Source organism: Garra rufa, chromosome 20 (genome assembly GCF_049309525.1).
Source record: "Garra rufa chromosome 20, GarRuf1.0, whole genome shotgun sequence".
Lineage (NCBI taxonomy): Eukaryota > Metazoa > Chordata > Actinopteri > Cypriniformes > Cyprinidae > Garra > Garra rufa.
In genome coordinates, this window is record NC_133380.1 from 35401061 (window position 1) to 35416660 (window position 15600).

General features: G+C 41.3%; 1 protein-coding gene across 1 annotated transcript in view; it reads left to right on the forward strand.

The window, feature by feature from the left end:
• efna2b (ephrin-A2b) overlaps positions 1-15600 on the forward strand; it is a 176694-nt gene that overhangs the window by 146652 nt on the left and 14442 nt on the right. Inside the window, exon 2 of the mRNA XM_073825817.1 lies at positions 6046-6338. Coding sequence (XP_073681918.1) covers positions 6046-6338 — 293 coding nt within the window. The remainder of the gene's footprint in view (positions 1-6045; positions 6339-15600) is intronic.

Here is a 15600-nt window from a genome sequence, read left to right on the forward strand (position 1 = left end):
CAGTTGTTGATGTAGCGGCGGAGGAAGAGTTCAGGGAGGTCCGATCGGGTCTGTGCTCCGAGGACTCTGGGAGGAAGTCGACTAGTGACTACAGTGTGATTGATGAAGCCAGCTCACCTAACTGCATGCATTAGCTCTCTCTAAACATTCTGGGCTCACTTATTGATATTTCCATCTGTCATCTCCCCCCCTCCGCCACCCCGTACCCACCAGCCACCGGCTGTAAGGTCATTTTTTATACCGAGATACTTTTGAATCAAAGGGAATGACGTGTTGCCTCAGTGTGTCGGATCATTTGGCCGACTCCTCCGGATTTAATGACATCTGGGAGTGAAAGGGGGGACGGGGCATTGATATTGATTTGTTAAGGCGTAATGCACCGTATGAATCTGAAAGAGATATGCCTGACCCGCGGAATGTGTAGTAATGATAACGCACTTTGCATTAAAGGACCGCTAACACATGTTTTTATGGCAGGGTGATTAAATTTAAAGCTCCGTAAACATCAGGAGGGTCCTATGGCGGAGTTCGGCTCCCATTACTCTTCGCTCGCCTCTCGATATCGTTTACTGGAAAGCCGTGATTAGAGTCAAACTGACACAAAAACGCATAACAAGAAAATAAGACAGAGTACACGCATCTCCAGAGAGAACGAAGCGGTTTCCCCTGCCAGGGAGAGAAATATCGAGGTGCTCTTTGCTGAGGCGGTATTAGATGAACATGGCTTGTTTTTTCAAGATGTTTTATTGAGCGTGTTGGAAACAAGGCGAACTAAGACAGCATCGGCAGTGTTGGGAGTAAGGCATTACAAAAGTAATATATTACTTTTTGCTGTAACGCGGTAATATAACGCATTACTAATACAATTTGGGTAATAATATTACTCGTTACAATCTCAGTAACGCAAGTTACATCAACATATTTTAACTCAAAATTAATTTGTGAATTAAAAAAATTCCACGAGTAAAATATTTTGTCTTGTTGCTGGAATTTGATGGTTGAGATGACTGCAGAGACGGATTCTACATTTGTGAGATGGACACACTCACGTTATGGAGAAATAGCGCGAGTAACTCCTGGAAACACCTGGACTGCTGCCACTAACACTAAACTAACGAAGAGAGCTGCGGAGTCGGAGAAGAGAGAAAAATGACGGACGAGCGCAGACAAGCAACAAAAATTAAGTTAAACATGACAAAATCTGTTTTTATTAAATCATATTCTGTATAAAAAATGAATGAATACGCAAAATATATCTGACATAAATAGCCCAATTAACAGATTTTCAAAACGAAAGGAAAAGACTGAGTGACATATGCTGCTGAGTTTGGTTCATTTTTGTGTGAAACGGCGCTCTGTGAAAAGTTCACGGAAAGGAAACAGAGATGACAGAAATAAAAGTAAACACACTGCAGTTTTAAATGATCTGTATGACCAAAAATGATGGAGTTCTTCCGCTATTCGATTGCGCCGGCGCCTCACGCACACACAGCATTGCAAAAGTTGCAGTCTGTTATTTAAAAGAATAAAATACAGTCAGTCAAATATAGAAACACTGGTACAATTAAATAGTGCGTACTGCGTAGTACAATCCGTGGAAGTTTGCTCATGTGAGGAGGATGTTTTATAAGCATGTTAAGTACAAGTCCTGGTTTACATAATAGTTTGGCATTCAAATACATCACGAATATGGACACATTTAATTGGATTGATGCCGAATGAGAGAGGTAGGCTGCGTCAGAACAATGTCGTTTGCTTTTAGTTTCGCTTTTACCCTAATTCGTTTTGGCTTGTTTAGCAACTTATATTCTTCATTCTTGTTTTGTTCTGAAAGCCATTTAAAGTAGCCTATAGGCTATTTATTGTGTTTAATGTTTGTACATGCTTTATTTAGCGTTGTTATTTATGAATGTGTTAATGCGGTTTGTGCTTATCTGTGTTTAACCTAAACTACAACGTAACATTAATAGACATACCGGTAGGCCTACCTAAATATGTTTTTATAATTTTATGCTAGCTATCCTAAACTTAATGTATAATGAGCAGCTATAAACTTATATTTTGGCATTTTATAATCTGTGGATATTTTGATGAAAGTAACTCAAAAGTAACTTAAAAGTAGTGTAATGCATTACAATTTAGAGACAGTAATATTGTAATGTAACTAATTACTTTTAAAAGACAGTAACTAGTAATATATAATGTATTACATTTTGGAAGTAACTTGCACAACACAGAGCATCGGTGATGTAGTCCCGCTCGTCGAATATATAATCATGGGGGTTTAATATATTGCTGATGGCCAAAGAAGAAAGTGACACACCAAATTGGAGAAAGGGATAAAGTCATGCAGTGTGAAGGGGGTTGTTCTCTGGGCCCCGGTGATAAGGCGAGGAGATGTCTGGAGGAGCTTCAGCTTTAGCTTGTGCTGCTACAGCTGGTGTTTGGCCTGGCTTGGCCCTTTGACAGTAATTCCAGACCTAGATTAGCTGTCATCTGATGCCAAATCTCACTCCAAACCCCCGCCTACTGCCCCCTCACCCCCTGGCCCTGTCCCTGCCCTCGCTCCCCTCAAAGACCTCCAGAAAACAGAGCCATGTGATGTTCTGATTAATGTAGACTACACTTGCAGTCTGCAAAGCGAAGCAGCGTTTGAATTTTCTTTGTGCATCATGCGATTTGCTTTTTGGGGGTGTTTGATAGTTTGTAAAAGTCTTTAGTTTCATTCCAAAAACCTGCCTCCAGATCATAGACGTGGTCCAAATGCAGACTTTTCTAAAAGGTAGGCAGTTTTATGCTGCGTGCTAAGAAACCTTCTTTTGGCCAAATGTAAAAGCCAAGATTTTTTTTTTCTTTGTGGAGAAGGAGATGAGTTTAGTGAAAAATTAATGGTGAATGAGAGAAACTTAGACATAAATAGACATGAATTCAATTCTGAATTGAAATTCATTTGATAAAAAAACATCAGGGTGGTGTAATCTTTTGCAAAAAATAATTTTAACGACACTGCTTCAGCAGGTGTATCACCTGCACTTGTGACAAACCATTACAGTCTTTCAGCTGGAGCCTTTGGATCTTATTCATGTAATCTTCACACTGTGGACAGAATAAGAGGTTTTAAGATCTCAGGTTCACACACAAACATACATATGTCTTTTATTACGTCTGGGTCTACAATGCATCCTGTTTTTTGTAAGGTGAAAACCACATGTATAATTAACCAAGGCTAGGTCCTATCCAATTGAGACAGAGACTTCTTGGATCAAAGACCTTCCTTGTAGAACATTTTTATTAGGTCAGCATCAGTATTATGAAGTAATTGCTGAATTCAAATTCTGAATTCATTTTTAATGAAAAATGAAACGCTGGTATAATCTTTTATTATCTCTTAGAAAAAAAATAACAACATAGCTCCTTCACTGCGAATTGGTGTTTGAAAACCCTTTGTCTGCAAAATCCAAGTAATGTGGTGCAATCAACGTTCAGAAACATGCATTAATAAAATCATCAAATAAGGCTCAATTAGTCAATTAGTAATTAGTTAGTCTCTTAAAATACTAGATAATTTTATCTTTTTGTGAAAGGTTATTTCAGGTTATAAAATGTCATGTGGTGCGACTCCCCAAAAAACTTGTGTATGTTAGATCAAGGAATCCAGACATAAAAATAGAATTTACTGTATAACACGGAATGTCATGGAATTTGCCAAATTTCAGATGGATAAGTCAAATGTAGGTTAGTACACTTGAATCAAAATGCGATATGGACTAGTGTCTGTGAATATTAAGCTGCAAAAAGAATATTCAAATATGAATCCTTCATGTTCTCCATGTCTCTGTGTAAATGAATGACGCAGACGCGCAGTTTTGTTTACTACACACATACTGAGGCGCGCATGGTGCTTAACGTGTTTGTCAACAGCATTTTACCGTTTTTTTTTTTTTTTTTTTTTTGAGAAAAACTATCGTATTATCATATACAAGCAAACCTTAAGGTCTTCAAAGCAACCCATCAAAATAAAAACTGTGACAAATATATTGTTGAATGTAATGATAGTACGAATATACACTACTGGTTAAAAGTTTGGGGTCAGTAAATTTTTCTTCTTCTTCTTCTTCTTTTTTTTTTTTGAAATAAATTAATACTTTTATTCACCAAGGGTGTGTTAAATTGATAAAAAGTGACAGCAAATACTTACATTGTTAGAAAATATTTATATTTTGAATAAATGCTGTTCTTTTGAGCTTTTTATTCATCAAAGAATCCTGAAAAAATATCACAATTTCTAAATAAATACTTTGCAGGGCAACTGTTGCAATATATAATCCAATATATATCCAATATAGATCATTCTAATAACAAATCAGTATATTAGAATAATTTCTGAAGGTTCATGTGACACTTAAGACTGAAGTAATGGCTGATGAAAATTCAGCTTTGCATCACAGGAATAAATTAAATTTTAAAGTATATTACAATAGAAACCATTATTTTATATTGTAATAACATTTCGCAATATTACAGTTTTTTTCTATATTTTTGATTAAATAAATGCAGCACTGATGAGCATAAGAGGCTTTCTTTAAAAACATTACAACTCTTACTGACCCCAAACTTTTGACCGGTAGTGTATACTATATAGTACTATAGTACTATATAGCAGAACAATGAAAAAGAAAAAAACTAAGAAATAAAACAATAATCAATTAATTAAAGATGCTTTTGAGTATTAAACTTAATGAAACCATTAAAATGGAATCCAGAAAATTAATAGAAAACAGAATGTGGTATAAATAAAACTGAATTTGAGAGAAAAAAGGGGATTCAAAAATGTTATATTTGTTAAACTTTTAATAAACTTCTGTTAATTATTGTAAGCTTCATGATTTCAATTATTTAGACCATTAAAACAGAATAAAAATAATAATAATAATTAAACGGAATTTGGGAAAAAATATCATAGTCCTAGTATATTTTTGACTAATAAATATTTTTATAAAGCACAAGTTTCTCCCTATGTTGAATGTTTCAAATCTGTTGTTTATGAGATTCCATTGTAGTATGAATGTAGGCAAGTTTTGGCATGGACCTGTTGTGTGTAAGCTTTTGTTGACCCTGTGCGTTTCTTTTGATTTCATCTCGTCTTTGTTTCACTTTGATATTCTGCTAAATTGGATGAAGCACCCTGGTATGGCTTCTCATAGTGTGAACACTTGATTTGAGTTTGCTGTCTTCTGTTGTGTATGTGTCTGTAGTGAAGGGGGCTGCTTTGATGGTGTAGAGGATGGAGGATGGAGCAGGTGTGTCAACCGCACTGGTGACAAACCATTAGAGTCTCTCGGCTGGAGCCGTTAGATCTTATTCATGTAATCTTCACACTGCGGATAGAAAAAAAAAAAGGATCTGAAGAACTCAAGTTCGCACATGTGTGTGTTTTGCTGTTCCTGTCTATAATACATCCTGCTTTCTTGTACCACATGGTTAGCTAAGGCTGGATGCTATCAAAATCAGTATATTCAATTTCAGTAAAAAATCAAATATATCTGTTTTCTGACTTGAGGGTGAGTAAATGATGACAGAATTTAAATGTTCAGGTGAACTGTCTTAAGTGTCTTCCACTGCACATGAAGTCACAGTTCCACTGAAGCAACTGCAGTACCTGCGTCTCGAGTCGTACCGTCCTGCAGGTGCTCAATTTGTGTCTAAATTGCCCCAGCCAGCAAACTCATTTCAGAAGAGCTGGGATGAAGCCAGACCATGTGAAAAGCCTTAATGAAGTGGCTTTCTCTCTTTGAACCCCTGTCAATCTCTGCTCATCCACTTCCACTTGGACATTCCAGTCAGTTCAGGCCTTAGCTCCAAGTCCCCCTCGACCAATCCCTTTCTGTCACATACTACATGGAAAATATTTACACTATGAGTGATAGGAGCTACTAGCAATTGCTCTTTCCAGTTTGTGTTAAAAGATGTCGCGTTCTCAATCTTCAGCCTGTCACTTTGCAGTTTTGCAGATGTCAAGTAAGTTGTTTGTGTTTATTTCCTCAGATTCTTGCATGGTGAATACACAGTGGAGGTGGCCATCAACGACTACCTGGACATCTACTGTCCGCACTACGAGGACCATCTTCCTCAGGAGCGCATGGAGCGCTACATCCTTTACATGGTCAACTATGATGGCTACACCACCTGCAACCACCACATGAAAGGTTTCAAGCGCTGGGAATGCAACCGCCCGACGAGTCCGAACGGGCCCCTCAAGTTCTCAGAGAAGTTCCAGCTGTTCACACCCTTCTCTCTGGGCTTTGAGTTTCGCCCAGGCCACGAATACTACTACATCTGTGAGTAACCTCCTCCTTTTTTACTCTAATTCTTCAACTTCAAACCGTTCGTCTGCATTTTCCCGTGACCAGGTGTCGGTATGGCCCTAGGGTGCAATCATTCACTGAACCGATGGTTCTTGGGTTACAGGAACTGGGGTGTAGAGAGTAAAGGAAGACTTGATAAGGACGCGCAGACTTCACAACAACATCTGATCAATAACATGTGCCACACGGTTCAGTCTGCTGAAACCTGTTATGTGGTCTCTAGAGACACATGGCTGAATGAGCAGTCAATCTTTGGTTAATGCTATAACAATATGGTTTACAGAACCGCATGCAAAGTGTAACCGAAACTTAAATTACAGGTTACACATCTTGAATTTACATAAAGCAAATTTGTTATGCACAGTGTTGTATATGGAGCAGGATATTGTTTGTAAATGGCTGGTAAACAGTGACTCATCTACAGTATCCGGGTTTTACCAGAGTAAACAAAGAGTAACATAAGCCTCCTGAATTTTCCTTTTTGACAATGCAAGAATAACAGATTTTTCTTCCCTCTCAAAATTGTGTGTTGTTATCTTCCTGGTGTTTGTTTCTGAAGGAAGATTTTGTTAGATTTGATGAAGATTTAAATAATTGGTCTCCACATCAACTGGAGTTGGGGGATAGTTCTGTCATTAATTTCTTACCCTCATGTCATTCCAAATCCATAAGACCTTCATTCAACTTCAGAACAAAAAAAATTGATTTTTTTTAATAAAATCTGAGAGCAGAGCCCAGCATTTCAACCTGATGGGCCCCAACTTATTTACATGCCTAGGGCCGGGTTTCGGGCCAATTTTTATGTTATAGCTCAGACACTAGCTGGGCATCAAGCCTGTTTTAGGCTTCTCCTTATTTTTATATTTTAGATATCCATCAATTATAGTAATGAAAAATATTTGCCGCGCTGGTGAAAACAACAGGAGACCAGGCTATCGCAGCTATCAAGAGCGGCTTGGATGGTGTTTAGTGTCCCCGGCAGCAGTAGCAGTGAGCACGCCTTCAGCGCAGCTGGAAGATTTCCGTCAAGTGCACGCAATAGGCTGAAGTTTGCCACAAAGCATAGTGTTTTCTGAGTCAGTGTCACAAAAATGAAGTTAGCAATCTATCTGCTCATTGGATGCGCCTTAGAGAAAAATATATAATTATCATGTCTGTAATGCAAGTAGGCTATTTGCTGAGTTTCGGTTCATCATCGAGAAGGCAGAAAGCGCATCCTGTTTGTTTTCTTTATTTTATAAAAGCACAACATTTTGTTGATATTGTGAGTGCACGCAAATAAATGTAGACCCTTTACAGTTTTGAATGATGTACTACCTTTATTAGCAAAAATGACAACGTATTTTAAGTTGTTTCCAATGCAAGTGTTCACACTGGCACCTCCATGTCCTGTAAGCTCGCTTTAGCTTCCGATTTTCACACAAACGATTGGATATGTATCTAACATCAGCACACATTTATCTTGGTTAAACATTTAAACTAACATTGTGATATGCTTGAATTGTTTAATATCTATGGATTTTATTTGATCAAACATAGGCTATAATCGACTCACCATCTGCCGCTGGCCACTTGGTCGTTACTTACAAAAACTTTATATTTAATGAACAAAAAAATGCTCCAAACGTTTTTCTAAATTAACTTAATAAAAACTAAATATAATCACTTTGCCATTGCATACACAACTGAACTATTTTAATAGCTGAAACAGTAGTATATGCTGTTTTGGGAAAAGGGTGGGGGGAAGACGGGCTCGGGTCGGAATCGGGCCAAGAATTCTGATAAGCTGTTGGACAATGGTCAGGCTAGGGCCTATTTTTGAGGCCAGTGCATGGCTCTATCCAAGAGCTCTCTGACCCTCCATAGACAGCAACACAGCTACGATGTTCAAGACAAGTTAGTAAGAATATTGTTAAAATAGTCCAAGTGACATCAGTGGTTCAGCCTTAGTATTATGAAGCTACAAGAACACTTTTTAATCAAATGGTTTTGATCTACGGCATGCATGACATTTTTCTCTTTCTACCTATACTTTGAGCAGCATATGTTTTGGTATATTTTCACCAAATTTTCTCAAACAATATCAAGTCCACCTTGCATTACCAAGAGAGAAGCGGTCAATCTTTTTTTTGACTCTTTGTTGTATTTTTGACTCTTTGTTCATGTGTCCATGTTGACACATACAACATTTCTGCACAGTAGGGAACGTGTTCTATCTGGAAAACTGCTGTCTATGTTGCATTTTGTTGTTGCGGCATGCCAGGTGGACCACTCTTTTCCAGAGCCAGCCACTGTAAACATATCAAAATGGTTTAAAAATCAATTATTCCTGTCATTTAAATGTCTGCCGTGCTCTATTGCTGTTACGGGTGCGTGCAGGAGTTGACGAGACGGACGACAAGGATTACAATATACAATATATTTAATATAAATCTTCGATTGGAACAAGGCAGGAACAAGTCAGGAACATCACACACATCTATTCAGACAAAAGGACCGACAGGGAACTGAACTCACAGACAGACTTATAAGGACAGACTAATAATAAGACACAGGTGACATAGATGACTGATAAATCAAACACAGGTGACGGTGATTACACAAACGAGGACTAAACCAAAGCAGACAGATTAACGGGGGAAGACAATGGGAGAAACCAAATACATGACATGACTAAGACATAAACTGACAGAACTGTAACATTACGCCCCCCTCCGGAAAGGCGCGTCCTCGCGCCGTAGAAAAAACGAAAAAACGAGAGGGGCGGAAAACCAGGAAAATAGAGTCAATAAGGGAGGGGGCTCCGGCGGAGGACGCAACCCCCGGAGGAGGACCAGAACACAAGTCCAACGGGCAAAAAAGACAGTCCATGGGGGCGACGACGGAGGGAGGAGCCAGGGAAGACACAGGAGGGACCTGAAGCAGGAGAACAGGACCCAGATCGCAGCCAGGATGACGGCCCACGGAGGAGCCGACGGAGGGAGGAGCCATGGTGGAGGACGGACCGCCGACTCCGTGGGGCCGACCGACAGAGGCAGAGCAGCTGGCAGAGGAACCCGAGGCGGAGATGGAGAGCCGAAGATCCAGGGCGACACCGCGGATCCGGAGGGCCAAGGCGGAACGGGCTCTGGCGGCCGAGGCGGAGACGGAGTCCCGGAGATCCGCGGCGGAGCCGGAGCGACAGAGGATGGAGGGTGTGCCCGCAGGAAGGAGGAGTCCCAAGGAGCCGGTGGGACGGCGTGACGAGGCGCAGCCGGAGGAGCAGAGTCCTGAGGATCCGATGGGGTGACGACTGACCAGGGCGGAGCCGGAAAGACGATGGAGCCCGGTGGAGCTGGTGGACCGACGGGCGACGGTGGAGAGGAGGGCGCTGAGAGCCGTGGTGGAGCCGCAGGGTCGGAGGACCGAGGTGGAGGTCTGGATTCGGAGGCTGGAGGCGGAGCTGAGGGAACCTCCAGCCTTGCCACCGAAGTGAGCAGGCATCCCTGCGGCGAGCCCACTGCAGAGATGGTGGGCTGAGGGTGAGCAAGGGGACTGACTGCTGACTTAGGGAACTTAGGACAGCTGGGCGGAACCAGCGGGAACTCAGGGCGGCTGGGCGGAACCAGCGGGGACTCAGGGCGGCTGGGCGGAACCAGCGGGGACTCAGGGCGGCTGGGCGGAACCAGCGGGAACCAGGCAGATTCGGACAGATGAGGGCGGGTGGGAGGGAAGTCAATGCGCGTCAGTGGCTCAGAGAAAAAGTCTATTAAATCCGGCGTGTCAATATCCACAGTCTCAGAAACAAAGTCAATTAAGTCCCCAGAGATATCCAGCTCACCCCCAGCGGAGTTGCAGTGGGCAGGGCTCTCCATTTCCCTCCCTAGCTCCACGTCGCAATCCACCGTCAGAGATGTAGAATCCGACTCACGCACCTGATCAGCCGGAGAGGACTCTGGCTCTGTCGCTCGCGGCTCTAGTCCTGCATCCGCGGTGCGCTCGGGTTCCCACTCTGCGTGTCGGGGTGATGGTTTGCTGCTCTCTGGGTCATGAGTGGGGCTGGTGTCATCCTCCATGGTCAAGGAAGCTCTGCTGGACACCAACACCCACTCGATGTAATCAGCGATGCTCTCTCGAGGACCCTCCCCGGACAGCTGCGCCTTGATGGTGTTGTTAAGTCCATTTCGGTAGAATGTGCACAGGCAGCTGTCCGGGTAGTGCGTGTAAGGCACGAGGTGGACGAAGTCTCTGGTGTGGTCCTCGAGAGAGCGGTTCCCCTGCTCCAGAAGGATGATGAGGACATTGGGATCATCCATAACCAAAAAAACAAAAACACTGAGACAAAAACGGAAAATAAACGCAGGGGAAAAACGCTGTGACTGTTTAGGTCGGTCCTTATGTTACGGGTGCGTGCAGGAGTTGACGAGACGGACGACAAGGATTACAATATACAATATATTTAATATAAATCTTCGATTGGAACAAGGCAGGAACAAGTCAGGAACATCACACACATCTATTCAGACAAAAGGACCGACAGGGAACTGAACTCACAGACAGACTTATAAGGACAGACTAATAATAAGACACAGGTGACATAGATGACTGATAAATCAAACACAGGTGACGGTGATTACACAAACGAGGACTAAACCAAAGCAGACAGATTAACGGGGGAAGACAATGGGAGAAACCAAATACATGACATGACTAAGACATAAACTGACAGAACTGTAACAATTGCATTAGTGGAGGTCACATTTGGTGCAGTTGGAGCTGGAGACATTTATTATAGCGATTTGAATGTCTAGGAGTTTAATCAAAGGAGTCAGGGCAGAAAGTCCAGTTCTTCTGAACTCCCTTGGGAGCAGAGTTTGGCAGTGTCCTGATGTCTCCGCTTGATGAAAATGTCAATTTGTTGAATGGCATGTGCACTATTAGCTGTGCACTTTGCCGCTCTGGGTGAGATCGGTGCAAAACCAGTTACCAAGGCCATCATGCGTAACTGTCCAAATTATGCTGATTGGTCAAATCATATTTAACAGAAGGATCCTGATGGGGGTAATTGCATCCACAGCTTCTGGGGTGCCAGCCATTACCATTTTTCAGATAACAACAGCTAAAAGCCATTAACCTGGAGGGGGAGTTTTTGGCTCGGGATGGTGCCCGGACGACAGGCCTGACACCTCGTCCTCCGGAGGCGGCCCACCCACCGCCTCAAGGTCAGACCTGTGCCTGGCCCGGACGAATCGAGTGGGGTTCTGCTTTATCCACTTCTTTCGCTCTCACTTGCATGACAGGGGGGAATTTGCCGGGGTGCATCTGTCCCTGTTTCACTAATGGTCTTGTGAAAGGTGTCCTTTGGCCTGATAAAAAGGGCTCCCGCTGGGCACAGGCAAAAGGAAAAGGCTCAGGGCAGCACGCAGGATGCATTAATGAGGCAATTTCTCCTTTTTTTTGTTTTTTTTCCTCTCTTTTTTATTCTCACTTATGCTTTTTTTCAGTGTGTGTGTGTGTGTGTGTTTATTCCCACTTTTAGAAGAGAGAAGGGACTTTGAGAGCAAAGTTTTTGTGTGATAAAAGAATGCCGCTTTTTATCCTAAACGAATGCAGCTCATTAAGTAGAACAGCGTGATTTTTACCGCTCGCCCTGCTTGCCATGTCCCGGGTTGCTTTAGAACTGGCCCTGTGCCCTCAGAGCTCGGCAGTTCAGAGGTTTGGGGCTCGGGGGGACGCAACCTGTGGCTTTGCTCATGACTATAAACCTCCCATTGTGTGTCGGGACACCTGATCCTAAAAGCATAGTTACACAAATTGCTCTTTTGAAAGCTAAAAGCGCATTTGTCCTAATAACCACTGAAGAGTCATTTCTAATGGTTCGTGGCCATCTGCTGTATCTAACAGCCAAAGATTTAGAGGCTAGAAATACGGAGCAGGCTATAAGGTTAAGTATGAAAATCTGAGGGCTTTAAAGGAGTAGTATTACCTTTTAATACTAAAAAAAATATTGTTGATAGTGCTAACTTATCAACACCTCATGGTCATAAAGAAATCCCAGCAGGCACTGGATGTCAATATGACTTCGGACAGACGTTGCATTTTCGTTAAGAATGAAAATCGGGTTGACATCAGTACACTCTTTAAAATAAAGGTGCTACACAATGCCATAGAAGAACCTTTTTTGTCTAAATTGTTCCAAAAATAATTTTTAAGATCTGAAGAACCTTTCTGTTTCATAAGTTTCTTTGTTGCAAAAGAAGTTTCTTCAGATTATAAAAAGGTAAGAAAGAGATGGTTCTTTATAGAACCTTTGACTTAAAGGTTCTTTGTGGAACCAAAAATGGTTCTTCTATGGCATCGCTGTGAAGAACCTTTTAAAGCAACTTAATTTGTAAGAGTGTAATTGACGTCAATTTGACATTGACTTAATGTTGGATTTTGGTAGCACAACCTAAAAACAAAATATCAATGTCAGCTTTTGTCAGTATTGGGCAACAAATTAATAGAAATAGCGATATATTCTATTTTGCACTATGTAAAAAAAGTATTTTCTTTGCAATAATATTAGTTAGATGCTATTTATACTACTTAGTGCAAGTGGCAGATATTTGCACCTTAGTATTGTAGTACATTATCAAACAGTATGCAATAATGATATATTGAGTGTAAATGATCATTTTTATTAAAATTTATTAAATAGATGCTGCCTTACTGGGACAATAAATCCCTCCCTACACCTACTACTAACCCCTAACCGATAAACCCCCATGAGGCACTTTATTACAGTTTTCGATTATTTCCTTAATTTTATTAAAAATATATGCTTTTCCATTCTTTGTGATGTGAAAAGGAAGAAGAACAAGTTCTGCCGAAGGCGGATTTAAACTTTAAACGCTTTACCACCTATACCACTGGAGCTGTTGTTTAGCAGGTGTCTTTTGTAATGTTGACTAGCCCAACCACACATTCAAGGGAGGAGTTAGTGTAAATAGCCTCTGCCAACAAGACAATGTAAATAGACACTCTGAAAAAGTAATCATGAATGTCTGACCCTTACACCACTTCTGAACCAAACCCTTAGTTGGCTGTAGGCAGATGATACCAAAAGGTATGAATGAGATACAAATCTGTCAACAATTCGCCAAAATGGAAAATAGTGTCGAATTGCATGTTATTTTGTTGTCCAAACCTTTTTGACTTATTTTCTTCAGTAGAACAAGACATAAAAGCAGAAAATTACAGTAGAAGAATGTAGGACGGAGGACACTGCCAAGCTTTAAAAAGGACAACAAAAAGCATCATTAAATATAAATATAATTTACATTTAAACATCAAGAATCATCAAACCAGGTTTGAAATTGCCATTGGCTCTTAAATGTCTAATCAATCACATGATTAGAAGTTTTAATGTGCTCAAGTGAAAATGAGATTTGATGGCTGTGGCAGACTTTAATGTGGACAGAAATTTCTGTCTTTTCCTTTACACTAAAAAATGAAATCTGGTTGCACCACACACATAAGGAGAATCTTCACAGATTTTCCTTTTCTGAAAACTTGAACATGCACGCACTACAAGATTTGAAAATCGTGACACATCACACACTACAAGATATTATTAATTATCATGCCAGATGGATAGCTTCACATGATCTCACATAGCAGATCGTCATTGATGTTTCAGCAACTAATGTTTACATATGTTAGCTAGCATGCTAGCAGTTTTCTCCACTCACCCAGCGCTTCTCTTTGTCCTTATGGTTGTGGTACGTTTTCAACATATTATACAGACAGTCGTGTTACTACAAAACTCCCATTTCATTTCTCCTCCAACTTCAAAAATACATTGCTGCAGATGTACCAACCCAGTGTTTACAAAGTCAACATGCAAAAGAAGATCAAACAGCCTTTATATATTTAAAAAAAAAGGTAAAACAGCGATGTAGGACAGTTTTGAAGTTGGAGAAGAAAATCAGATGGGAGTTTTTCGACCTACCATATCTGTCATAAACCGGACTACACCGAGTTGACGCACAGCTAGACAAGACGAGCATTTGAGGTTAAAAAGTATATAAATTGTAATTTTTTTGGGAAAATAACCAATCGTTTTACTAGATAAGTCCCTTCTTCCTGGACTGGGATCGTTTAGAGCTCTTTGAAGCTGCATTTAAACTGCATTTTGGAAGTTCAAATTTGGGGGCACCATAGAAGTCCACTATATGAAGAGAAATCCTGAAATGTTTTCCTCAAAAAACAAAATTTCTTTAAGACTGAAAAATGAAAGACATGAACATCTTGGATGAAAAGGGGGTGAATAAATAATCTGTACATTTTTGTTCAGGAAGGACCTTTAAGCTATTGTGTGGCTTTATAACACTTTGAATATAGCACACAAGTCATAGTGTATGTCCTACTTTTATGCCAATCTTGGTTTTTAAAGCTTGATACTGTAGCTTCAGTTACACTTTGAATTCATTTAATAGAAAAAAGCAGCTCACTGATGAAAAAGGTTGAGTAAACAAGGACAATATTTTCATTTTTAAGTAAACTACTCTTTTCAGTTTAGTGTGATTCATAAAAGTGCTGCTAGTCTGACCCGAAGCAGGCACAGGGTGTCTCGAGTGGGTTTCGCTTCAAATATCATGGCTGTCCTGGAAATTGAGGTGGTGGGCGTCACAGAAATGTCGCCAAACCAGCGGGGCGTCCCAGACCTTCCTTCCATCCCTGGGACTTTGTCACCCCAGTTGCGAGGGGAAAACGGAGACACAGAAGAGGGTCAATCAAAGAAAAAAGAAAGGAAAGAAAGAACCCAGGGTTCAAAGTTTGCACTCGGGGCTGGGTGTTTCTTATGCCTGTCCTGAGCTGTTTTTAATGCAGTCCGCCCTGTCGCTTGGTGCGAGACCCGCTATTGTTCACCTTTTGTTCCAGACAGCGGCCTGGGCTGAGAAGTACTTAGTCTGGCTATTCATCAGACGAGGCCGTCTCCTCCTCTAGAGAAGTGTTTGGCTACTATCAATATTGTTGCTGTCATGGCCCCTGGGGTTATGAGGCAAAGGGCTCTGCCACGGGGTTACCGGGGGGGTGACCGAGGCTTAGTTTGGTTATCCCACAACAATAGAGGATGTCCATCACCTTTGGGTCAACCCCGCCTTGACCCACCGGAGAGGGTGACTGAGTGAATGGCAACTGTGACATTCTCACAGGCCTGTGTGCTTCAATACAACAAATGAGAATTTTAGACTGGGAGGCTCCCAGCACA